Source organism: Neoarius graeffei, chromosome 1, assembly GCF_027579695.1.
Source record: "Neoarius graeffei isolate fNeoGra1 chromosome 1, fNeoGra1.pri, whole genome shotgun sequence".
Lineage (NCBI taxonomy): Eukaryota > Metazoa > Chordata > Actinopteri > Siluriformes > Ariidae > Neoarius > Neoarius graeffei.
In genome coordinates this window covers 118,997,929-119,025,773 of record NC_083569.1, presented here as the reverse complement: position 1 = coordinate 119,025,773, position 27,845 = coordinate 118,997,929, and the positions used below count along the sequence as shown (strand labels likewise).

The window sequence follows — 27,845 nt, the reverse complement described above, 5'->3', positions numbered from 1 at the left end:
AGTATATGTATTGCACTGAGTACAAGCTGGTCTGAACCATCGCCCTCTCACTCTGGCCTACAGAGGACTGATAGAGAGCATCTTCACCGCAGGCATCACTGTCTGGTGTGGTAACACTGCACAGGCAGAGAGGAAGGCTCTGCAAAGAATCATAAAGACTGCGGAGAGGATCATAGAGACAAAACTTCCTTCCATGGACTATGTATGTGCAGTGCTGTCAGAAAAGAGCAGAGGGAATCATCAGAGACTCACTCCACCCAGCTCACTCTCTGCTCAGACACAAACACTGCACTGCACGTACAACCTGAGAGACAGCAGATCGGACAGCATCATCACTCATAGAACACGGTTCTTCAACAGCTTCTTCCCTGCCACAGCCAGACTGATGGCAAAACAAAATTATTGAATAAGTGCAACAATAACCATTACTACCTCACTTCACTTGTCATATGCAATATGTGATATATTATCTGTGAAACAGGATTATGTGTCATACCCTTTGATGAATGTGCAAAATTTTAACTGTGCAATATCCCCACATAACTTTCTTTTCCATCCCAAAATGTGCAATATCTCCATATAACTTTCCCTTCTTTTAATAATCCAGGAACAGCACTCAGGACTAGCCTTTTATTTTATTACTGTTATTTAACATTTGCCCTCTCCTACTTAATACTCATTTCGTCATCTCTAGCCGCTTTATCCTGTCCTACAGGGTTGCAGGCAAGCTGGAACCTATCCCAGCTGACTACAGGCAAAAGGCGGGGTTCACCCTGGACAAGTTGCCAGGTCATCACAGGGCTGACACATAGACACAGATAACCATTCACACTCACTTTAGAGTCGCCAGTTAACCTAACCTGCATGTCTTTGGACTGTGGGGGAAACCGGAGCACCCGGAGGAAACCCACGTGGACAACATGCAAACTCCGCACAGAAAGGCCCTCGCCGGCCAAAGGGCTCGAACCCAGACCTTCTTGCTGTGAGGCGACAGCGCTAACCACTACACCACCGTGCCGCCCTTAAAATTTTGTGCATATAACTTTTTTCTTTCTCCCCCCCCAACGTATTGTATAGTGTTTCTATATCTCATCTCATCTCATCTCATTATCTCTAGCCGCTTTATCCTTCTACAGGGTTGCAGGCAAGCTGGAGCCTATCCCAGCTGACTACGGGCGAAAGGCGGGGTACACCCTGGACAAGTCGCCAGGTCATCACAGGGCTGACACATAGACACAGACAACCATTCACACTCACATTCACACCTACGCTCAATTTAGAGTCACCAGTTAACCTAACCTGCATGTCTTTGGACTGTGGGGGAAACCGGAGCACCCGGAGGAAACCCATGCGGACACGGGGAGAACATGCAAACTCCGCACAGAAAGGCCCTCGCCGGCCCCGGGGCTTGAACCCAGGACCTTCTTGCTGTGAGGCGACAGCGCTAACCACTACAGTGTTTCTATATTTTATATTTTTATTACAGTGTTTTATTTTCTAATCTGTTGACTGAGAGAGCCCTGCACAAAAATTCCAATGTGTCTGAACTGTTGGTTTATGCACAAATAGCAAATAAAAAAACCTTAACCAGGGATTCCAGCAACTAACTATGACAGCATAACTAAAACGGGAGAGCCAGAAGGTAACACAGGCATGAGGGAGCCCTGGGACATAAAGCAGCAGCCACTACACCGTCAACAAACTCCAGTGAGCAAGCGAGTGGGGGACTGACAGCATCCATACATCCCAGTTTACCAACACACTCTGTCTGAGTGTAACAGTGTGCATTTTGTATAGACTACATTTACTCTAGTATTTATAATTACACAAAGATATTTTTATTTTAACACACCATGCATGTACATACAGTATTTTCTTTTTCTTCTGGGTGCCTATGGAGCTTCCTGCCCCCCTCCTTCTACCCCCCTCTAATATTTCCTTTTTCCTTATTCATATTGCCCCGCCCCCTTCACCTCTTCCCTGTCTCTGTCACCCTGGGGAAGAGGTGTGTTTTCTGTCTGAGTCACTTTTCTTCATCTTATAACTATCTCCTTTCTGTACTGCCATCCACTACTTTTATAACTATGATTCTGTATATTATTTATTTCTGTACACCCCCTTAATGTATTGTAGTGATATCTTGTCTGTTTTCATGTATTTTGTTGTTCCTTCATTACATGGTGTAACATGCGCCTGTGACTAATTAACTAGCCTACCTACTGACTGTGTAATTACACTGGTTAGCGATTAGCAATCGCGATTATTTAGTGTTTTCTTCTCTTTATAGGAGTTGGGGAAGGAGCTCACCCATGCTGTGTGTGTACATGTTGGTTTTGCAGGTATGCCATTATTTTCTGAATTTTATCGTCTATAAATTACTGTTGTGACCCTTAGCATGTTAGCTAATTTTTCTTATGCTAGGTCCCGCTAGCATTAATGCTAAAGGAGTTAGCTAGATTAGCTAGCTAACTACAGGCCCGGCCCTTACCAGTTTGACACCCTAGGCAAGATTTTAGGTGGCGCCCCCTCCCCAACACTAGTTTGGTTAACACCAGACCATATCACAAGTGATATATGGTCTGGAATCCGCCTATTGAATTTCTCGTAGGGGAGGTGTGGTTTACGATTGTCAACGGCCGTTTATTGGACGTTGCGAATGTCTATCATTTGGCGTATATGTAGCCCATGGCCAATCATGGCAGTTGTACCCGGTGACGTAGTTAGAGCGACGAAGAAGAAACTCTTGATAGCATTTTCCTGCTCTGGACCAAGCTGTGCCGCAGAAATCCCGAGATCGCCTGCCTCCTTTACCTGGTCTTCCACCAAGGCAGTCAGTGGCGAGACTTTGGCTAAACCCCATCTGCTTAGCTACTAACTGGGCTAGCTGGTAAATGAGACTTTTACCAAACCCTGTCGGGAGCAAGGCAAAGGCATCTGTCTTCGTGTCAACGAAAGACTGTAACGCCAAACGCTGTTCTTTTTTTTAAAAACAAACTTTCGCTCTAAACTATTCAGAACAGTGTCTAAAGCTTGATCGAAAGTTTGGTTCGTATCGCTCGCCTCCATGTTAAATGTGATCCGTAAACAGTCCCAAATAAACTACAAGCTTCCGTTTGTCGAGTAGTACGCGTCACCGTCTTTCCACCCCTCCCCACTCTCTGATTGGCTCCCTAACTCAGGCGAGCCTTTAAGGCCCGGTCCCACTGCACTTACGGATGCAAAGAGGATGTAAAACGTAAAAAAATCTTTGCCATCCGTTGGAAAACGCTATGCATCCGTTGTGTACTCATTGCATACGTGCTTCATACGCTCTATCCATCGAGCATCCGTCCACTGTGATTTCATCTGCGCAAAAAGTTTTGAGCTGCACAAAACTTTTAGAACGGATGAACTTTCCGCCGTGTACGATGTAAATCCGCGACATATACGAGCAACAAACGTTCTATGTCCATCATCATCTGTTAAACGTCTGCTGTATCCTCTCTGCATCCTCTGGGCATCCTCGCAACTCGCATCCGCTGCAGCTGAAAACGGAAAGAGGGAGGAAAGATAAGGTACATGAAACGTCTATTCATCGTTAGTAGCACGGAAATAGAAAGGATGTAAGCGTATGCATCTCGTATATAAAGTATTCAAAACAGACAAAGCGTTTATATCTGGGATGTATCTCGTATATTTAGGATGTCTGGAGTATGTTTAGAGTATGTAGAAGGACACCTAGCGGACAATCGATATTTTGTATAAAAAGGGGGAGAAAATCATCTAGTAGTAGGGATGTATCGATGTAGCCGCCAGCACGTCTTTCCGCTTTATGCTGACGGCGTGCGTGCTGCATCCCTTTATATCCGCGGAACAGACGCAATTCATAACCCCCGCATGCGCAGTGAACGGTCTGCATCCGATATACATCCGCGCAACATCCCCTTTGTTTCCGTTAGGCGTACGTGATGCATCCCCTTCATCCGCTATGCATCCGCTCTTTCTGCTATGCGTCCGCTTCTCAGTTATCACCGGTAACCCCTTCAGAGCTGTCATCCACTTCCATCCGCTTTCATCCGCTAGGCTTCCTATGAACATGCGTTTAACATCCCCGCTATATACTACCCACGTCCGTTCTTTTCCGTTCTGTTTTCGCAAATTTTCGCCAATTTTGTCCATTTCTGGAGCGGATGAAAACGGATAGAGCCACCCCCGAAATTTTGCTCGTCCGCTGTGTCCTTTTTGCATACGTTTTGTGTCCATCGGCCAGTGGGACCGGGCCTTTAGACCATAGTTTCCGTGCTGTCTTTTCAAATCGGAACGATTGTGCAAAGCAGCATGGGATTTCTCAGACTACCCCAACACCAGTTAAAGCCACTGATAGTGTATCTATACTAACAAGAAATGGAATAGCTTTGTCTTAAAACATTCTTTTATTTAAACAAAAAAAAAATTGCACGTTCAAAATACTTAATTAAAGGCATTAAATAAAGAAATTGCACATTCAAAATATTTAATACTGAATTAAAGAAACAAATACAAAATATGAACTGAATATATGAAACAGGCGGCACGGTGGTGTAGTGGTTAGCGCTGTCGCCTCACAGCAAGAAGGTCCTGGGTTCGAGCCCCGGGGCCGGCGAGGGCCTTTCTGTGTGGAGTTTGCATGTTCTCCCCGTGTCCGCGTGGGTTTCCTCCGGGTGCTCCGGTTTCCCCCACAGTCCAAAGACATGCAGGTTAGGTTAACTGGTGACTCTAAATTGACCGTAGGTGTGAATGTGAGTGTGAATGGTTGTCTGTGTCTATGTGTCAGCCCTGTGATGACCTGGCGACTTGTCCAGGGTGTACCCCGCCTTTCGCCCGTAGTCAGCTGGGATAGGCTCCAGCTTGCCTGCGACCCTGTAGAAGGATTAAGCGGCTAGAGATAATGAGATGAGATGAGATATATGAAACATAATATAATGGCTTACATAAAGTATTACATTTACAGTACTCCCAAAATAAAAAATGTAAACAAGTGTTTTAATTCGTAAATGCAATATAAATAAGTCATTGCACAAAATAAGATATTAAAGAAACCAGTGTGCATGAAAAATGCAAGGATTTAAATAAAAATAAAAAAATATAAAGTTGTGATATTAAAAAGACCTCTAGTGGTGTTTTTTGGTACTGCCTTCAACTTCAACTATTGAAAAATTAAATGTAGAACAGAGGGAAAAAACTGTTGATATGTAACTATATGTGTATATGTTGATATTGAATATAGTACAAGGGAAATACTAGTTTACTATATGTTATGTTGTGCTGCTTTCCTATTTTTTTTCTCAGCACTTTGATGTCTGTCCTGTCTCTGTTCACGTATGGGAGAGTGGAAAAATGTAATTTCAGCTCCTTTGTATGACTGGTGCAGGTGAGGAAATTGACAATAAAAGTTGAACTTGAACAACACCAGCGCGTCCTCAATCTCACATAACCTGCTACAGCTTTACCCTCCTAGTCTTTCTTGCAGCAAAGTCATCTACAACATCATATGATAACTGATTTGAGACCACATGGTTGATGCTTATAATGGCAAGTCCACTGAGGTGGTCTTGCATCATAGATCTCAGATAAGTTTTTATTAGTTTGAGCTTAGAGAAGCTTCTTTCAGCAGCAGCCACAGTAACAGGAAGAGTGGCAGAGATTCTCAAAGCAACCCACATGTTGGGGTAAATTTCTGCCAGCTTCTTCTCTTGCAGGAAGGTCAAAAGTTCCATGTTTGTCATATTCTTTGAGGGCAATGGTGGGAAATTCTGCATTTCCTTTGCAAGTTCTGTGCCATTAAAGTCCTGCTGGCTGTCGTGGGTCAGGGCAGCACTTAGGGTTTGACACTTGTGGAGCAAGTCCTGTTCTTTCAAGTTGGGAAAATTGAGGAGCACAGTGTTCTGAAGTTCGTTCCAAACGTATGATGCATAGTACGAAAAAGAGGTCTTGCCCAATTCAGTTCTTCTTGAGGGTGTGATTAATAGTATCTTATTTGTAGACCTTGTACTATAAATACTAGTGTGATAAGAAAGCAGATTTGAGATGTACTGTGGTAATTTACCCATTAATGCTTTCAAAGTAAAAATCAACAAGTGAAACTTTCTCCTGAGAGAGAGAGAGGACCATTAAACCATTTCATATAGCAAGCAGTGGTGAGTCCTATTTGCTGTTCCTGTGATAAAACGCAAGGCAGAATGATATAAAACATCCAATTTTTTCAATAGCAATTGTGAGGAATGCATATAAATCATATCACCATAGTCTAATACTGATAAGAAGGTGCTCTCTACCAACCTTTTTTTTGCTTTATATGGAAAACACTTTCTTTGTCTAAAATAAAATCCTAATTTGGGTCTGAGTTTTTTTAAGAGACACTCAATATGTGTACTAAACGACAGTTTATCATCCAACCATATTCCTAGGTATTTATAGGATACTTTTTTCTAACTGTGTTCCATTCATAGTACAAATAGTGTCATTACAAAGTGTGTGTGAACGTGTGAAGACCATGAATTTAGTTTTTTTTAGCATTTAGCACCAACTTAAGTCCTACAAGGGAATTTTGAACCTTGTTAAAAGCAGACTGTTCTTGGATTTATTGAAGTTCTTGCTTACCTGTCATAGTCTGGTTCATCTTAGCCTTACTGCTGAGGTGTATATGGCACCTCGCCTACCCAGTGGGTGTTCTGGGACTTGATCAACCCCGGTTCACGCCTGACCTTTTTAGGTAGCTGCCGCGCTGGCATTTGTAATGGCTGTTGGACAGAATTCATAGGTATTGTTATCTTTGACATGTTTTTTTTTTTAAATCTTTGTGTAATTCTGGGGGGGGGGGGGGGGTTGAGTGTAACAGTGTGCATTTTGTATAGACTACATTTACTCTAGTATTTATAATTACACAAAGATGTTTTTATTTTAACACACCCTGCATGTGTTAGGACTTGGACTGTTTTGGCCTCTAGAGGCCGCTGTTATTTCCTTTTCGTGTCTTGTTTATTTTGGCCTCTAGAGGCCGCCACTGTTCCTGTGTTTTGTGTTTTTGTTAATTGCCTGTTAGTCCTAATTATCTTCACCTGTGTCCTTAATTAGTTTGTGTATTTATACCCCTGAGTTCAGTCCTCTTGTCACGGAGTCTTTGTGCTGTTATGTTTATCTCCAGTTTCCTTTGTACTGTGTTTTGTGGATCTTCTGAGCTTTTGCATTTTTGCCTTTTTCTTTTTGAATTATACTCTTTGTTTTTGTTTTTTTGTTTTGCCCTGGATTGTATATAGTGTACATAGTATAAATAAACCTTTTGTTACTTTTTCTACTTCCGCCTCACGCCTCTGCATTTGAGTCATTCCCCTGGTGGCCTAGTGGGGGTTTGCTGGATCATCACACCAACGAACCAGGTTCGAATCCCAGCAAAACCCTAACAGAAAGACTCCGTCATGACCGACTCAGCAGAGGCTGCTTCAACTGTCTACCCGGCCAACCTTCAGGGAATTATGGCAGATTTGACACGCTTCGGAGCGACCATGGACGCTCATGGACGTACGCTCACCAGCCAACGTGAGGCCCTTGCTCGCCACGAGGAACTGCTTCAGCAAATTGGGAAAACCCTGGCACAGCTGACATCTCTGCCTGCATCTCCTGATCCAGTTCCTGCTCCTGATCCAACTCCCACTCCTGCTCCAGTGCCTCCTGCCATGCTGCCTTCTTCACCTCGCGAACCCAGCCTTCCTGCACCACAGAGGTATGACAGCAAGCACAGTGAGTGCCGAGAGTTCCTTACCCAGTGTCAACTCACCTTGGAGCTTCAGCCTACCACCTACACTACGGATCGCCGCAAGATTGCCTTTGTGATCACCTTATTAGCTGGTAAGGCGCGAGCCTGGGCTACTGCTATCTGGCAAAGACAGGGACCTGAGTGCTTTGATTTCCAGCTGTTTTCTGAAGAGATGCTTCGGGTCTTCGATCAGGCAGACATCAGTACCGACGCAGCCCGAAAGCTCATGTCCATCCGGCAAGGAGGAAGCGTCGCAGATTACGCCATCTCGTTCCGAACACTCGCAGCAGTAAGTGGATGGAACGAGACTGCCCTGGTGTCAGCCTTCCACCATGGTCTGTCTGACCCCATCAAGGACGGTCTGGCCCCTATTGGATGCCCAAGTGACCTCGAAACCCTCATCTCACATGCTATTCGTCTGGACAACAGGATGAGAGAACGCCACCAAGCCTTGAGCCCCCCCAGCCTCCCTACCTCTACCTGGAGACCATCTACCTCCTTCAGTGACTGTCCAGAACCCATGCAAGTGGGTCGTACTCGCCTCTCCGCATCTGAGAGGGAGCGCAGAAGGAGGGACAAGTGCTGCATCTACTGTGGCAAGCCTGGTCACTTCCGAGCATCATGTCCCGAACTCTTGGGAAAAGGACTGCCCCGTCCAGCCGAGGGAGGGTTGTGACGGGGCCTACCCTCTCTCCCGGACTCCCTGGTCAAGGAATCTACATCCCGGTCTCCATCTCCTGGGGTGAGTCTGTCCACTCTTGTCAAGCTTTGATAGACTCAGGGGCGGCTGGGAACTTTATGGATATTCACTTCGCCCAAAGCATCAATATACCTACTGCACCTCTTGAAGTCCCTCTGTCTGTGTCTGCCCTCGATGGCCAAGCGTTAGGTGATGGAAGAGTCACCCAAGTTACTTCTCCAGTCTTCCTCCAGTCTCAAGGTCACAAGGAAGAAATATCCCTGCACCTGATTCCTTCACCTGAGTTCCCAGTTATTCTAGGCCTTCCTTGGCTTATTCGCCACAACCCTCGCATAGACTGGGTAACAAGCCAGGTTGTGGAATGGGGCCCTGCATGCCATGCCTCTTGTCTGCTCTCTAGCTCTCCTGTGTCTCCTGCCGAGCCCCCTGATCTCACCGAGTTATCTCAAGTTCCCACAGAGTACTGGGATCTCAAGGAAGTATTCAGCAAGAGCAGGGCCGCCGTTCTTCCTCCGCACCGGGCCTACGACTGTGCCATCGACTTGCTCCCTGGGACTACCCCTCCTCGTGGCAGACTGTTTTCCCTCTCTCAGCCAGAATGCAAGGCTATGGAGGAATACCTCAAAGACGCCCTGGTCTCTGGGTTCATTCGACCCTCCACCTCACCTGCTGGTGCTGGCTTCTTCTTTGTCGGCAAGAAGGATGGGGGGCTTCGACCATGTATTGACTACAGGGGCCTGAACAAGATCACTGTGCTTAACCGATATCCCCTTCCGCTGATGTCCACTGCTTTCGACCTGCTCCAAGGCGCCACCGTCTTCACCAAGTTGGACCTACGGAACACATACCACCTCATCCGTATCCGACAGGGAGACGAGTGGAAGACTGCCTTTAACACCCCGTCTGGGCACTACGAATACCAGGTGATGCCCTTCGGACTCACCAACGCACCAGCTGTTTTTCAGGCCCTAATCAATGACGTCTTAAGGGACATGATTAACCTGTACGTCTTTGTCTACCTCGATGACATCCTTATCTTTTCCAAGACCATGCAGGAGCACCGCCACCATGTCCGCCAGGTTCTCCAGAGGCTGCTACAGAACAATCTGTTCGCCAAGGCCCAGAAATGCGAATTTCATGTTCCCGAGGTCTCCTTTCTGGGATTTATTGTACGGACAGGCCAACTCCAAATGGACCCTGCCAAGACCCTGGCCGTCCGGGACTGGCCTACTCCCAAGTCCGTTAAGGAGGTTCAGCGGTTCTTAGGATTCGCTAACTTCTACCGCAAGTTCATCAGGAACTTCAGTTCTGTGGCAGCACCCATGTCAGACCTCACCAAAGGGACAGGTGGATCTTATGGCTGGTCTCCTCAGGCAGAAAAGGCGTTCAAAGACCTCAAGGCCCGCTTCTGCACGGCACCCATTCTGGTCCTCCCGGACACCTCCCAACCATTCATCGTGGAGGTGGACGCCTCGGACAGTGGTGTCGGCGCGGTACTCTCTCAACGTTCGGAAGGAAAGCTGCACCCCTGCGCTTACTTCTCCCACCGCCTGAGTCCTGCGGAGTCCCGGTACGATGTGGGGGATCGAGAACTGCTAGCGGTCAAACTGGCCCTTGAGGAGTGGAGGCACTGGCTGGAGGGAGTGCAACATCCATTCCTGGTTTGGACTGACCACAAGAACCTGGAGTACCTCCAGCAAGCCAAGAGACTGAACCCTCGACAGGCTAGGTGGGCCCTGTTTTTCAGTCGGTTTGACTTCACCCTCTCGTACCGTCCCGGCTCCAAGAACACCAAACCTGACGCACTGTCCAGGCTGTTCTCTGCCACTAACAGGGAGAATGAAGTCGGGCCTATTATCCCGGTGTCCCGGATTGTGGCCCCTGTCCACTGGGGTATTGAGGAGGCTGTTCGACGAGCCCAACGCCAGGACCCCGGTCCTGGGATGGGGCCACCGGGCCTCTTGTACGTCCCACATCAAGCCCGGGCCAAGGTTCTCCAGTGGGGTCACTCTTCCCCTCTCACCGCCCACCCGGGAGCTCGGAGGACCCTGGACTTCCTGAAAAGACGCTTCTGGTGGCCTAACATGGAGCAGGAAGTAAGGTCATTTGTCCTGTCCTGTGAGGTTTGCACCAGAACCAAGAACCCACGACAGCGTCCCCAGGGTCTCCTGCATCCTCTGACCATTCCCCGGCGTCCCTGGTCCCACGTGGCAGTCGACTTCATCACGGGTCTCCCTGAGTCACAAGGTAACATGGTCATTTTGGTCATTGTTGACAGATTCTCCAAGGCCTGCCGCTTCATACCTCTGTGCAAACTCCCCTCTGCTCTTGAAACAGCGAAACTTATATTTAATCATGTCTTCCGAGTCTTTGGTCTTCCACAGGACATCGTCTCAGACCGAGGGCCCCAGTTCTCCTCCCGAGTGTGGCACGGGTTCTGCAAGGTCATCGGAGCCACTGCCAGCCTCTCCTCTGGGTTTCACCCACAGTCCAATGGTCAGACGGAGAGGCTCAACCAGGACCTGGAAACCACCCTGCGAGGCCTGGCTATGGATAACCCGACATCATGGAGCACCTGGCTGCCATGGGCAGAGTACGCCCACAACACCCTGCAGTCATCGGCCACCAAGCTGTCGCCATTCCAGTGCCAATTCGGGTTCCAGCCACCTCTGTTCCCGGACCAGGAGGAGGACGCGGGGGTGCCCTCGGTCAACCAATATGTGAGACGGTGTCGCAAGACCTGGAGCAAGGTCAGGAAGACCCTCATACAGACCTCCAGAACCAACCAGACTCAGGCCAACCGCCATAGAAGACCTGCACACACTTTCCGCCCTGGGCAGCGGGTTTGGCTGTCCACTAAGGACCTTCCGCTGCGGGTGGAGAACCGCAAGCTTGCTCCTCGCTACATTGGCCCCTTCAAGGTGGTGCGAAGGGTGAACCCTGTCTCCTACCGGCTCCAGTTGCCCCGGACTCTGAGGATCAACCCCACTTTCCATGTTTCCCTGTTGCGGCCTGTACTGACGTCTACGTATGCCCCTGCCCCTAGGAACCCCCCACCCCCCCGCATCTTCCAGGGGCAGACTGTGTTCACTGTGCATCGCCTGCTTGACTCCCGCCGGGTCCGCGGCGGGTTACAATATCTGGTGGACTGGGAGGGCTATGGTCCTGAGGAGCGCTGCTGGGTTCCTGCTCGGGATGTCCTAGATAAAGAACTGTGTCGGGACTTCCATTCGGCCCATCCGGATCGCCCTGGGAACGTCAGGAGACGCTCCTAGAGGGGGGGGGTCCTGTTAGGACTTGGACTGTTTTGGCCTCTAGAGGCCGCTGTTATTTCCTTTTCGTGTCTTGTTTATTTTGGCCTCTAGAGGCCGCCACTGTTCCTGTGTTTTGTGTTTTTGTTAATTGCCTGTTAGTCCTAATTATCTTCACCTGTGTCCTTAATTAGTTTGTGTATTTATACCCCTGAGTTCAGTCCTCTTGTCACGGAGTCTTTGTGCTGTTATGTTTATCTCCAGTTTCCTTTGTACTGTGTTTTGTGGATCTTCTGAGCTTTTGCATTTTTGCCTTTTTCTTTTTGAATTATACTCTTTGTTTTTGTTTTTTTGTTTTGCCCTGGATTGTATATAGTGTACATAGTATAAATAAACCTTTTGTTACTTTTTCTACTTCCGCCTCACGCCTCTGCATTTGAGTCATTCCCCTGGTGGCCTAGTGGGGGTTTGCTGGATCATCACACCAACGAACCAGGTTCGAATCCCAGCAAAACCCTAACAGCATGTACATACAGTATTTTCTTCTTCTTTTTCTTCTGGGTGCCTATGGAGCTTCCTGCCCCCTCCTTCTACCCCCCTCTAATATTTCCTTTTTCCTTATTCATATTGCCCCGCCCCCTTCACCTCTTCCCTGTCTCTGTCACCCTGGGGAAGAGGTGTGTTTTCTGTCTGAGTCACTTTTCTTCATCTTATAACTATCTCCTTTCTGTACTGCCATCCACTACTTTTATAACTATGATTCTGTATATTATTTATTTCTGTACACCCCCTTAATGTATTGTAGTGATATCTTGTCTGTTTTCATGTATTTTGTTGTTCCTTCATTACATGGTGTAACATGCGCCTGTGACTAATTAACTAGCCTACCTACTGACTGTGTAATTCCACTGATTAGCAATTAGCAATCGCGATTATTTAGTGTTTTCTTTTTTACTCTTTATAGGAGTTGGGGAAGGAGCTCACCCATGCTGTGTGTGCACATTTTGGTTTTGCAGGTGTGTCATTATTTTCGATTGTTTTGTGAATTTTATCGTCTATAAATTAGGGCTGTGCGATATATCGAATATACTCGATATATCGCGAAAATTCTGTGTGCGATACATAAAATTATTATATCGTAACTATCGAGTATTTTATGGTCATCTTCCGACTTGCGTTTGTTTCGTGTTTGTTTAAAACATTTCCCGGTGGTTTTCTCCCTGTCCCTCAGGCAGTAATGTGAGAGGCTGCCTAAGGGTAAAGAAAACAATAACGTCACGCACTCGCCAACCAATCCCGGGCGACATCTCGGTGCTGAAAGGAACTTCCGGGAAGATTTTCTAGTTTCGGTTGTGTTTCCAGATTGAGCGGTTTTAAGTGCATTTTGGCGGGTTTTGAACATATTTTGAGCTGGAAAACGTTAGCAGTATCTGGCAACACTGCTGGCGGGAAGATTTCTTGGTTCCGGTTTACAGCGCTGACTCAGTTCGTGCAATCGCTGGTGTTGCATAGGCTACCGTGTAAACTCTGGCAATTTCAGCGACAGATTACTTCCTAAAAGAACTAGCAAGGGGTCAGTCATCTGGCATTTTTTGGATATCGCGAGGAGGACGTGGAACAGCAAATGGCAGTTTGTAAAGTGTGAAAAAAAACCCCAAACCTGTCATCACGAAAGGCAGCAGCACTACAAATATGTTCCATCACCTGAAACTCACCCGGTACAGTATGAAGTCTCTTAAACTCCGAACTACTTGCCCATGAGCTAAAACCCCCCACAAGCTAAACAAACGACCATAGCGGCCTCGTTCTCCAAAGCCCCCCATATGAGAAACCGAGTTAGAGATGGAGAGCTATAACGGATGCAGTCACTAACTTCATTGCTGAAGACATGATCCCAGTTAGTATAGTGGAAAAACCAGGCTTCCAAAAATTACTAAACACACTCGATCCCAAACATGAGTTGCCTGGTTGCAGACATTTTACAGAGAAGGCAATACCGGAATTATACACATCTGAGAGGCAGAGCCAGAAAACATTCAGTTCAAAAGTGTGCAAAGAGAAAAATGATGCTTTGCAGATCTCTCTCTTCTCTCCCTCAATCTCTCTCTCTCTATTGTGAATGTTCCAGTGGTTCTCAGTAGTCAGGTTAATAGCTTGGAGATCTATTTTTTAAAATAATTTAATGAATGAGCACTTTTCTTATTTAGGCTAAATGTCTTTCTCAGTGTTGAGCTTGCACTTTATTGATTTGAGCTCTGAGCAGCTCTGTATTGTGTTGCCCCTTTGTTTCAATTTTCAAGATTGTTCTTGCAGTTTGTGCCACATCTTTGTTGAATAAAAATAGTCTTATTTCAACTCAATTGTGATTAATCACCAACATGAAAATTTAAAATGTGTTGTTGAAAACCACCTGTAAAGTTAACCAAGAATGTTATTTAATCTGCAGGGATTGTAGTGAAAACAGTAAAGAGTAAAGGTTAGATTTCATGGGGTCCTTTAGAGGAGACTTAAATATATCGAGATATATATCGTATATCGTGAAATGGAGAAAATGTATCGGGATATTCATTTTTTCCCATATCGCACAGCCCTACTATAAATTACTGTTGTGACCCTTAGCATGTTAGCTAATTTTTCTTATGCTAGGTCCCGCTAGCACTAATGCTAACGGAGTTAGCTAGATTAGCTAGCTAACTCCCACTGTATTTGAATGGGAGGCTAGGCGATCCCTGGACATTTATTTAGCTTTGGTTGCTCCCTAAAGTGTTGCAAATTATCTGGGAAGCCTGTAATGTATTTGTTTGGGTTTATTTTACTTTATACTGTGTAAATATAGTGCTTGGATTACGTTCCCTGTCTCTGTCACCCTGGGGAAGAGGAGTTGGGGAAGGAGCTCACCCATGCCGTGTGTGTACATGTTGGTTTTGCAGTAAAGTGCACGAAAGGAATCAGCTGTGTCGGCATCACTTTTTATACCCACCCCAGACCAATCACAATGCAGAGCAATAAACGACCGGTTACACATGCATGGGTTGAAATTTGTACTATTTGAGCATATTTGCGAAAACCAACAAAAAGCTATGTGCATGTTCACCTAAGCAATACATATTGAAAAATGACAAACAGGAGTCCAAGACAAATAAAAACAATATTATGTGCCACTGTTCACATATTTGTTTAGATCAAACAGTCATAATGGGTGGTATTTTGTTACTATTTCTTGGCTTCCGGGAACTGACGCCGATGCCATTCCACTACTTGCAACAGGTATTGCCGCTGCTGCTCATCTTTTGTCAGGATTTGATTATAGTCCTGGATTAGTGTCACTCCTCTCTCAGCAAAGTCATTGACCACAGCAATACCATGCAGGGCCTTCTTTGATGACTGGAATGATGGGTTCTCCTCCCACTCTGAAGGGTCCTTGACAAGGAAGTCGGTGTCAATGTTGAATGCCTCAAAAATGTGACCCGAGGCAGATGTAACAAAATCTGCCACAGTTTTGTTTGCAATGGCTTCCTTCGCCTCTGTGTCCACTGTTGCACATGGCTGATCATCATCTGCTTCATCTTTCAGAGCAGCCACGATCCCACACTTTTCATCATCTGTGATGCTGCTGTCAAATAGGGCAAGTTCGGCTAGGTCCTCACTCAGATACCAGAGGTGTCTGGGAAACTTCTTGCTGGTGGCTTTCGCAATATCAGAATCAGGATAGGAGACCAGTCCCTTCAGGAATGACAAATCACCAGCTGGAGCAGCGATTTGCAGATGGAGCACTGAACCAGGCCTTGACATACAGTGCTCCAGTGAAAGCTGTGAAGTGTTTCAGGCCAGAGAGTTCCTCAGTAGATAACTGAAACTGGTTTCTAAACAAAAACATCTTGATTGCATAGATGACATGTGCCATCCACCTGGCATGCAAAAAACAGGGCTCATGTGGCAGTGGTTAATATTATTCAAATCACTTGAAATTTTACCCAATTTATTTTTTCCCCAAGTGGAACAAGAAAATGAAGTAGCACCTTTAAAAAGTTGAAGTTTGTTTTTGGGGACCACCCTACTGCACATGTATGGCAGGTCTGGGAGAAGTCTGCTCAAACGTAGCAGCAACACTTTTTGCTGTTGAAACTTGTAAGCTATTTCCTTTTGAGTATGGCACAGCTTTAGTGTTTCTAATATTAATTTTCAACTATTTAAATCAAATTTTGAGGAATTATATTTCATGTAATTGGATCTCACACACACACACACACACACACACACACACACACACACATATATAAAATTTATTTATAGTGGTAAAAATGAACTGGTAGCATGATACTGTTTTTTAATTAGTAGTAGTACTAACTATTATGTATAGATATTACTAGATCTACTACTAGTTTTAGTAATGGCAATGTAGAATGCCACGAGTCAGTGATTTAGGAAACATAAAAATTGATCAGTCTTGATCTTGATCAGCGGGGAACCGGTAAAACGATAAACCCTTCGTGCTTTTTCTGTTAGAGCACCCTACTGCCACACAACAAGCCATTCTGACTGAAAATGTTAATCACTCTCCAAAAATTTCTGCGTGTGAAGTGAGCCGCGGCTTGATACCCAATATGGCGGATAAACAAACTTGACCTCTGACCTACAGTGGTGCTTGAAAGTTTGTGAACCCTTTAGAATTTTCTATATTTCTGCATAAATATGACCTAAAACATCATCAGATTTTCACCCAAGTCCTAAAAGTAGATCAAGAGAACCCAGTTAAACAAATGAGACAAAATATTATACTTGGTTATTTATGTATTGAGGAAAATGATCCAATATTACATATCTGTGAGTGGCAAAAGTATGTGAACCTCTAGGATTAGCAGTTAATTTGAAGGTGAAATTAGAATCAGGTGTTTTCAATCAATGGGATGACAATCAGGTGTGAGTGGGCACCCTGTTTTATTTAAAGAACAAGGTTCTATCAAAGTCTGATCTTCACAACACGTTTGTGGAAATGTATCATGGCACGAACAAAGGAGATTTCTGAGGACCTCAGAAAAAGCGTTGTTGATGCTCATCAGGCTGGAAAAGGTTACAAAACCATCTCTAAAGAGTTTGGACTCCACCAATCCACAGTCAGACAGATTGTGTACAAATGGAGGAAATTCAAGACCATTGTTACCCTCCCCAGGAGTGGTCCACCAACAAAGATCACTCCAAGAGCAAGGTGTGTAATAGTCGGCGAGGTCACAAAGGACCCCAGGGTAACTTCTAAGCAACTGAAGGCCTCTCTCACATTGGCTAATATTAATGTTCATGAGCCTACCATCAGGAGAACACTGAACAACAATGGTGTGCATGGCAGGGTTGCAAGGAGAAAGCCACTGCTCTCCAAAAAGAACATTGCTGCTCGTCTGCAGTTTGCTAAAGATCACGTGGACAAGCCAGAAGGCTATTGGAAAAATGTTTTGTGGATGGATGAGACTAAAATAGAATTTTTGGTTTAAATGAGAAGCGTGATGTTTGGAGAAAGGAAAACACTGCATTCCAGCATAAGAACCTTATCCCATCTGTGAAACATGGTGGTGGTAGTATCATGGTTTGGGCCTGTTTTGCTGCATCTGGGCCAGGACGGCTTGCCATCATTGATGGAACAATGAATTCTGAATTATACCAGCGAATTCTAAAGGAAAATGTCAGGACATCTGTCCATGAACTGAATCTCAAGAGAAGGTGGGTCATGCAGCAAGACAACGACCCTAAGCACACAAGTCATTCTACCAAAGAATGGTTAAAGAAGAATAAAGTTAATGTTTTGGAATGGCCAAGTTAAAGTCCTGACCTTAATCCAATCGAAATGTTGTGGATGGACCTGAAGCGAGCAGTTCATGTGAGGAACCCCACCAACATCCCAGAGTTGAAGCTGTTCTGTACGGAGGAATGGGCTAAAATCCCTCCAAGCCGGTGTGCAGGACTGATCAACAGTTACCGCAAATGTTTAGTTGCAGTTATTGCTGCACAAGGGGGTCACACCAGATACTGAAAGCAAAGGTTCACATACTTTTGCCACTCACAGATGTGTAATATTGGATCATTTTCCACAATAAATAAATGACTAAGTATAATATTTTTGTCTCATTTGTTTAACTGGGTTCTCTTTATCTACTTTTAGGACTTGTGTGAAAATCTGATGATGTTTTAGGTCATATTTATGCAGAAATATAGAAAATTCTAAAGGGTTCACAAACTTTCAAGCACCACTGTATGACATAGGTGCACAAGGTCTATTCCCCACTGGCCATCTGGCTGCCATATTACCACTCCCATCGTGTGTATTTGGCTTATGTGTTAAACCATGGTATTCGATCAAATGTGCCCCAAGAAAAGTATCTCCTGACTCCTCCCCCTTTTTTTTTAGTCAGGCGGTATTTGTTTATATTTGGAGGCTACTTTGCAAAATTTGCCAAGTCTTGTTTTTGGTAATAATATACAAGTTCAGATATAAATTCATAAATCTGGACTTGTTGTAATGTTTGTCGGCTGCTGTTTCATAGTTGATTATGCAGGGGAACCCAGGGCAGGAATTTCACAAAGGCCATGAGGGCCATGGCCCTTGTGCCCTCTCAATTTGGCCTTGTGCCCTTGGAAAAAAAATCTGCCGTAAGGCCACAGTGGCCTTGATGCCCTGCGGTTTTGTAGTCTGCCTCGTGACTGCCAATAGGCTTTAAAGTAGTTTTAGAATTTGAAAATCGCCTTTGCATGTAATGATGAATACTAATATTTGTAGTATATTACAAAAAAATCACTAAAAAATGTTTATCCGTAATGATTTTATAGAGGATTTTCTGCGATAGCCCACGAGCAAAACATCGCGCCGCGATCACGTGACCGATGACGTAGTAAATTGACAAGCTAGACAGCTCACTTCCTGTACATACTGTGACTGTGAGTGACAAATCGCGGATCTACGGATTATTTCCACTGTATACGATGGTAAAAGAGTGTGTCGCGTACGGCTGTTCTAAAACCAACAAAGACGGAGTATCTCTGCATCAGTTCCCTGATCCTGATAAGAATAATGGATACGATCTCGCTGAGTGGAACCGGCAAGTAAAGCGGACGAGGGCAGACTGGCGAGAACCACTCAGTCGGTACGATACTCCTGCTTGGAATTCCGCTGTGTTATGTTCAGACCACTTCACGTCTGAGAGTTTTGAGCCAAAAAACTCTGTTGCCATTGCCTTGGGATACAAAAAGAAAGGGATTTTAAAGGATGGTGCGATTCCCACCGTTTTCAAGCGGAGACTTGATGATGACAGTCCGAGCTCCACCACCACTCACCAGTCGCCGGTGACAACGTCAACAAGACCCTAAAAAAAAAGAAGTGCCATCGAGAAAATCAATCGTCGTAAGGTTAGTCTTTCTTTCTACTTTTGTTCTGTTATTAATATTTGGTCATCAGTTTACGAAGTCAATTGTTTTTGTGCCGATTTCTACCGCTGTCATGATCTGTCAGAATTTGTCAATTTCAATTCAAATTGTGCCACAAAAGCTTTCTAGCATTGTGTCTAGACACTAGTGCTTATTTTCTTCAAATTTCTTTTATTTTCTAGCTCATCAACTCGCTAATTTCTCCATCTCAAGAAGAAAATGTGCAAACTCCAAGCACAAGTTCCTCTGCTGGCATTGAGGAAGAGCCTTTGTCGTCCACTGCTGATTTTTCATCACAAGTTAATTTCAAGCCAGCCAGGACAAGGGTCTACAAGCGAAGTAAAGGTACGCCTTAGGGTATTAATGTTTCACAGTTTTTAGGTAGGCCTATAATAAAAACTGAGGTACCCAGAAAAATTCTAAAAATTCACTATTTTCAATGTTTTGGTTTGACAGCCAAGCCATGAGTGAGAGATGTTGCGACTCAAACACGACAATCCTCCCTGAAAGAGTCATTGGATCGGAGTTTTGTAGCAATCCATGACTGTTGCAAAGTGATATTGAAGATGAAATTTTATTAGATGATCCAACAATTGATCCTAATTATCAACCAAGCACAGATGATGATCATGAAGATATGTAAGTAGGACTATACGTTTCCTAATTCGAGATTAGCAAAATCCAAATCAGAAAATATTGCAATTTTGTTCCTCATAATAGGGCCTACATATAAATTATTTTCGACTGTTTTATATTTTCAGAGACGAGATGGATATAGGACCAAGTAGCATTGGAGAAAAGTTTTATCTAGTCAGCGAAAGTAATTTATTGTCCTTATTCAAACAGTGCCCTATGTGCCTCACAGAATCTGAACAATCTATAAGTGTAAATGGTACCGCCATTACAGTGAGGCAAGACTGTCAATCTGTTTTCTGTGGGTACAGACGAACTTGGTCCAGCCAGCCGTCCATTGGAAATGTCAAAGCCGGTAACATCACCCTTAGCGCTGCATTACTTTTTGCTGGACTTTCACCTTCCAAGGCACTGAGGTTTTTGAACCACATGAATGTCCAGAATATTTCTTACGACACATATATGAAACACCAGTCGAAGTATCTCGTACCTGCTGTCAATGATGTGATGACGAAAGAGCATGAAGAGATTGTCAAAGAAATAAAAAAGAAGAATGGTGAAATTATTGCGATGGGTGATGGTCGAGCAGACAGTCCTGGTAAGTGGGATCAAATTGTTGATTACAGGCATAAACAAAAAGTGGCAACAAGTATGTTATTCTAAAATAATATCTTAATATAGGGCGGCACGGTGGTGTAGTGGTTAGCGCTGTCGCCTCACAGCAAGGTCCTGGGTTCGAGCCCCGTGGCCGGCAAGGGCCTTTCTGTGTGGAGTTTGCATGTTCTCCCCGTGTCCGCATGGGTTTCCTCCGGGTGCTCCGGTTTCCCCCACAGTCCAAAGACATGCAGGTTAGGTTAACTGGTGACTCTAAATTGACCGTAGGTGTGAATGGTTGTCTGTGTCTATGTGTCAGCCCTGTGATGACCTGGCGACTTGTCCAGGGTGTACCCCGCCTTTCACCCGTAGTCAGCTGGGATAGGCTCCAGCTTGCCTGCGACCCTGTAGAAGGATAAAGCGGCTAGAGATCATGAGATGAGATGAGATATTATTTACTATATCTCTTGCACTTCAGGGCATTCAGCAAAATATGGAACCTATACAATAATCGAAAAGTCAACACGCAAAATTGTTGCGTCACAGCTAGTACAGGTAAGCTTCGAGCTTCTGAAAAGTTGATTTATTAAGTCAATATTTTCATCATCACTTATCGTAATTTCAGTCAAACGAAGCTGGATCGAGCACGGCAATGGAGAAGGAAGGCCTCACCCGAGCATTAGCCCAATTAGAAGAAGAGGGTGTCGCAGTCAAGGAACTTGTAACTGATAGACATGTGTCTATAAGAAAGATGATGAGAGATCACCATCCAACTATTAGACACAGTGTTGACATATGGCACATCGATAAAGGTATGTATTTGATTTCAGTGCAGTTCGTCAAAGAGATGCCAGAATATTCTCTCATAGATATAGCAATATTTTCAGGAATGGGCAAAAAGCTGACAGCACTTGGAAAGGAGAGAGGGTGTGACTTGGTTAAAAAATGGAAGCCAGCCATTTCCAAGCATCTATACTGGTGTGTCAACAAGGGTAAGGGGGACCCTGATGTCTCAGTGGCAGCATGGAAGGCTTTGGAAAACCATGTGATAAACATCCACACCCATGATGATCCAAAGTTTGACAAATGTCTCCATGGGGAGATAGAGGAGAGAGAATGGTTCAAACCTAGTAAGTAATAACATGGTTACATTGCATATGGTTATCTATTCATAATTGTCATAAACTGTTGATTTACTGTCTATTACAGGATAGTGTGAAGATACCTGACATATTACGGTAATCTGTGTGATATCATGCCTATTCATTACATGTATATATGCTTTATAACCACTTTAATTCTAGCTTCTGGTGTCTGTGCACTTTTTTATATTGTCCTGCTTTCTTCACTGGGTCACGATCTTGCTTTTCTGGTGCTTTCAGGAGGGATGCACACTGTATGTGATAACTCTTGTTATTCCTGTAAATTTTATAATCAGCTTGTCTCTTCTGTTAACTCTCTACCTGTCAACCAAATAGAATGATCAATTTCTCTGTATTCGATAAGTGAGATATAAGTGTTTCATTCCAGGTACAAAGGCCTACACCAAGTTGAAAGAGATAGCTTTCTCAAAAAATATGATGAAGGATATCAGACAACTGACCCCTAACAGTATCACCTCTGGAGTTGAATCATTTCATTCATTACTCAATCATATGGCTCCCAAGATGTTACAGTTCAGCTATCATGCTATTCGTGCTAGGTTAGTATAATTTTGTGGTGTCGATATCATGCCTGATGTCTTGGACTGACAATATCAAAAATAATCATTCGGAAAATGTGCCCTTGTTTGGCCTGTGTAGCTTTGTTTCCAACTTAAAATCCTTTTCAGCTTTACACAAAATTTTAATTTGAATTCACACAGGTACCAAATAGCTATTCTTCATCACAATGAGAATTCAGCTAGAGTTCAAGCCAAGACCAAAGGTGGTGATGACAGGTACAACATTGTCTACCCCAAATTCAAAAAAGGCAGTCACACACTATGTAAAGTGTTTGAGAAAGCAACCTACGGTAAATAAAAATGAAAATATCACTGATTTATGAAATTTCAATATTATTGAAATAATCATGCATTTTGAATTTCAGGTTATGTCACTCGACTAATGAATGCAGTCCATAAACGTGCCATCAATGACAATAAATACTTAGAAGATCCATCAAAGCCACCACCTTTGTCAAGCACAGCCATCAGAATTTCTAAAGAAGATGCAGTCAAGCAACACAAGACAAGATTTATGATAAATGAAACATCAGTTGAAAATTAATCATACTTTATACACAGATATATACAGTCAATTTTGCCATGAATAATATTCTTGTTTTATGGAAGGTGTGGAAGCTTGAATCCCTTATACATGTTTCCAGCATCAGGATAGGTAGCCCTTATTTTTGATACGGCACACGATGGTATTGGCACCCTATTACCTTTTCCTAGCTTGCCATGGATCCATTCCGTGAAGCGTCGATAACTTGTATACCTATATTTTCTGAAAGTAAATTTATTTGCCAAGTCAGTGTATTGCTTATGTATCTACATGCAACTGTTTTGCTGAAATGACGAGTATTGTTACATCTGTGTCAAAGCAAATAATTATGAGCATTGAATCTTGAAATTTAAATTTTTCAATAATCCACATTTAATTTTTTTTCTCGATATACTATTAATAATTATCCACCTTTCAATATTCAGGGCTAATATCTTCTAACCTGAATTGTGAAAATTACATTTATGTACATAATTACTCACTCAGGCTGTGATGAATCTGGCTCTATATAATCGTCCTTCTTGTAGTATCTGTATGACTGTTCCAGAGACCAGGGGTCAAGGCATATACCTTCAAAGCCAGGGTGGTTTAATATGCATGTAGGAGGCTCGATATTATTTTCTGATGCATGCTCCTCCAGTTTGTCAAATACTCTATTTAATTCTTGGCAGCAACAACATTCATCTGGGTCCTCCATTGCTGCACAATGGGTACATGTACACCTGAAAATTATGTGTATTGTTGTATACCCTTATTGAAATTGATATAGTTAACATATATGTATATTGTCTTTCATTATTCTATTTGGTTGAGATTTATTAGTCTTTAAAAGCACTGTTTATGGCCTATAAATTTAGTTAGGCCCACATTAAAAATGATATAATTTGTCTGCTTATTTAATCCTTATCATCATTTTTTGAATTAAAAAAGGATAACTGAAACCCTAAATAACAGTATATTACCAGTCTGTATTTCCAACTCTGTGGGCATACTCGTGCTTTTCTGGATGGTTGTCTTGTTGTGGGGATGCTGTGGGATCTGCCAATGGTTCCAGTGCATAAGGGTTCAACTCGTTCAGAATCAGATCCATCTCATCTTCACTAAAATCTGTTGATGCAAAAGAAAGGCCTAGGAGAGTAGGCCCTAGCCAAAAATGTCATTGTCTGAGTCACGTGAGCTATTATTTCACATAGGCCTAAAGGCCTACCATGTATACATTATTACCACTACCAGTCTCCATCCATCATAATCTAGCCTATTATAGGCCCTATTATACATACAAACAAACAGCACTCACTCACAGCGGGACACTGTTTCTACCGACTTTAGATCGTGTTGGCACACTTATAACGCGTCCATTGTTTCAAAATACGATATTAATAGAGGCAGTTGGCATTCGATGTGTCCATATAGTATATTGTTGGATGTAACAGTGAATTTGTTGACGTTTCAACCCACGAAAATTGACAGCTGCAGTCATTTCCGTGTTGTTGGAAAGGCCGCTTGAACGCCATCGGTTCGCCCCAAATATACTGCCGATCACGACGCACATTTCGGCCCAGACCTCTGATTTAGTAGAAAAAATGTTGTGCATCGACTCACCTCGACTGGAACACGATTCACTTTCGTCTTCAGACGCAATTTCGTCTGAATAATCGCTGTCTGATTTAGTCCGGGAGCCAAAGGCCCAAATTTGGCTGAACCTGGCTTCGTCGGTTAAAGTTTTTTTTTTTGCTGTTTGTTGTTGTCCAAGGTCTACTCATTAAGATAAGAGAGGGTGCCCGGTGATATCCCTTGGGCAATTCCGGATATTGGCCCTTTATTGTTGGATGTGCTGCAGTCATAGCCTAAATTCTGACATTTTGACATTCTTCACTTTATGTTCACCAAAGTCTATATATCATACTTATTTTTGTGTTTGTTAACATAATAGGATGAGTTTAAGGCCTGGGGGTGGGGTTCCAGCCATGGTTGGGGGTGTGGCCATGCAATTGGGGGCGGGGCTTATACCAAAAAGCCCTTTATTACTCTATTACTTTGGTTGTTAATGCGAGCCTTAAATTATTAGGCATACACTCCATTGTCATCATTTATCGTCAATTGGAAACATTAATGTGCCATTCCAGCAAGTCGCTATTGAAGCCACTGACTTTGTCTCAGCGTGTTATGGCATTCGAGGCAGTAACAGCATGTCACACACAAGGTTGGTGGTATGGGGGAAAAAGAATGGAAAAGGTTATTTATCCTCACCAAACCTGGCTGCTCTTCCACCAGCAACAGAGGCATTTCTTGAAAATGTGAAAAGAGCACATTTTCAAGCAATATTATGGAGAACTCTGGATAATCATCCACTTGAACTAAATCCTGAGGAATTTGGATGGACTAAAGACACACAGAACAAAGCACTGATCCCAACAAGTGTACCTGGAAATATCAAACTGGCACCGGATTACATTTTGAAGATGATCAGATGTAGCTGCAAGAGTAAAAATCCCTGCAACTCTAAATGCAGTTGTTCTGTCAATAGTGTGTCTTGCACAATTTTTTTGTGCTTGCTTTCAAGTAGGATGCTCCAGAGTAGAGATTTAGCACCACAGAATTTCAGAAAAAGGGTTTAGAGGGTTTTTTTTTCATCTGAACTCTTAGTTATTTCCTTAAATAGTTTTTGTGTTTTGTGTGTGTGTTTGCATACTGTATGTAATTATTTTACATAATTATTGCTCATTAGTGTGTGTGCGTGTGTATGTGTGTGCGTGTGCATGCATGCATGCACGTACATGCTTTATGTACTGTAGTTCTTGTATCAAAATTGTTAATTTTGCAAATTTATGAAAGGGTCAATTACACGTTTGACTAATTTGAATGACAGTAAAGCGTGAATACTGTACAGCCAATTTGGTTAATTGAAAATCAGTATCTTTTGCTATTCTTGTGTGTGTGTGCGCATGCTGTATATGCCATTTTGCATGCTTGATATATTGCATACTGTAGTTTTACATAGTGGATCACTGGTGTGAATGTATATGCATGCTGTATATATTTCTATTTCATGCTGTATATACAGTAGTTCTTTTACATAGTGGATCACTGGTGTGAGTGTATGCATGCTGTATATAGTTCTATTGCATGCTGTAGTTCTTTTACATAGTGGATCACTGGTGTGAGTGTATACATGCTGTATATAGTTCGTTTACATAGTGGATCATTGGTGTGAGTGTATGCATGCTGTATATAGTTCGTTTACATAGTGGATCATTGGTGTGAGTGTATGCATGCTGTATATAGTTCTTTTACATAGTTATTGGTCATTAGTGTGTGTGTGTGTGTGCATGCTGTATATAGTTCTTTTGCATGCTGTATAGTTCTTACATAGATATTGATCATTATTTTGTATTAACTGTAGAGTTTATGTAATACTTGTATAAAAATCGCTAATTTGGAAAAGTTATGAAAGGGTTAATTAATCCACATTTGATGTATTTGAATGACAAATATAGAAAAAAATGTGAATACCTATCAGATACAGCCAACTTGGTGCATTTAATATCAGTATTTACACTGATATTATTTTTTTTTTGTATTTTCTTCCATTATTTGGGCATATAGGGCATTAAAGGGTTAATATATTAAATTGCCCAAGGGATATCACCGGGCACCCTCTTAAATCTTGAAGAGCTACCTCAAATCTATAAGATAAAGCAAAAAAAAAAAAAAACTTTAACCAAAAATTCCGGGTCCGACCCCATGGCTCCCGGACTAATTCACTCATTTCGCTTGTGTTTATACTGGATGCTGCCATCCTGGTCAATTTACTACGTCATCGATCACGTGACTCCCAACTGGGATTTCCAGGAAATGCTTCCCAGAAGCTCGGTTTTGTCGCTCAAATACACCCCTTTGATGGGGAAATTTTTTATTTTTAATTTGCATACATTGAATATATACCCTTATACTACATTTTCATCAATTGTGGGTTCTAAAATTCTAGAACTACTTTAACATCACCTGTGTCTATTGAGAAAAAATTACGTCTTTTGATGACATTCTGGATTCTTATTGGGCAACTCATCAGTGGTGGATCGGACTCGAGCCTGGCATGAACCGCTCCGACGTGCTATAATGACACCAATCTATCACCAGCCAACCAGGAGACTTAATCAAACGCATCCCCCGCCCACCAATCTATCACCAGCCAATCAGGAGACTTAATCAAACGCATCCACCGCCCACTTGTGTCCGCGTCTGAGACGTTGAATTTTCACAGAAGGAGGGAAGAAGTTGACTGAGGTAAGACTGTGTGATAAATTAACGAGCGAATAAGAGAGGAATTTCAACATATAGGGCTTAAGTTTGTTACCGTTAAATAAGCATTGCTTGTACAGTAACGTTATGTCGTTACTGACCCACTTTTAACGTGCCGAGTACCGATTGTAGCCGCTAACATGCTAATTAGCTTGCTGTCAAAAGTGCATACACCTTAAATTGCTCTGTGTAAATTAGAAAATGGCGCAACTTCCTCTGTAGCCGTCAACTCAACTTGTCTTGAGTTTTGAGCCAATCACAGCAGGGCAGCACTGTGGCCTGAGGTAAAACAGGATAGTTTAAGTTTGTTTAAATTACAGAAATGAGTAACCCAATGACTGTCTCATATACTCTTCATATACTCATACTGTTTAAATAATGCAATAAAACTAATCTTTAAAAGTGGTATTCACTCAAACTGTTTGCATAGAATGAACTTTCGAGTTAACAGTCATTGGATGTACTCATTTTTGTAATTTAAACAAACTTAAACTATCATGTTTTACCTCAGGCCACAGTGCTGCCCTGCTGTGATCGGCTCAAAACCCAAGACAAGTTGTGTTGCAGTGTTCTGCAAATTTGCAATTTAATATTTCAGATCTTGAGACATGAAAGTGCTATTTTAAAAAATAAAAGGTCAGAAATGTTTTCTTTGTCGTCTATTTAGTTCATTTTATTTCCTCAATAATTTTCCTTGATTGAGAAATCGGTCTGGGCTCTTATGGGTTAATCAGTAGCCTGCATGCTAGTATATGTTCCATTTACAGTCAAACATTTTGATGGACTCCAGGCTCAATTTTGATTAATCAAAAATCTGCGTAGTAGTACAGTCTGAAGATGCTCTTGCACATTTGGTGTCAATTGAACAAAAATTATGGGAGGATATAGGTTTAATAAGGTTTTTTTTTTTTTATTTT

The 27,845-nt window shown here is 43.2% G+C and overlaps 2 protein-coding genes across 2 annotated transcripts in view; both read left to right on the top strand.

The window, feature by feature from the left end:
• LOC132882584 (zinc-binding protein A33-like) overlaps positions 1–27,845 on the top strand; it is a 193,095-nt gene that overhangs the window by 83,022 nt on the left and 82,228 nt on the right. The gene's annotated exons all lie outside the window — the stretch shown is intronic.
• LOC132890095 (uncharacterized) lies at positions 20,314–22,071 on the top strand. The gene is made up of 4 exons (XM_060926890.1): positions 20,314–20,363; positions 20,985–21,171; positions 21,247–21,489; positions 21,890–22,071. The coding sequence occupies exons 1-4, from the start codon at positions 20,319–20,321 to the stop codon at positions 22,069–22,071; spliced, it is 657 nt and encodes a 218-aa protein (XP_060782873.1). The 5' UTR covers positions 20,314–20,318.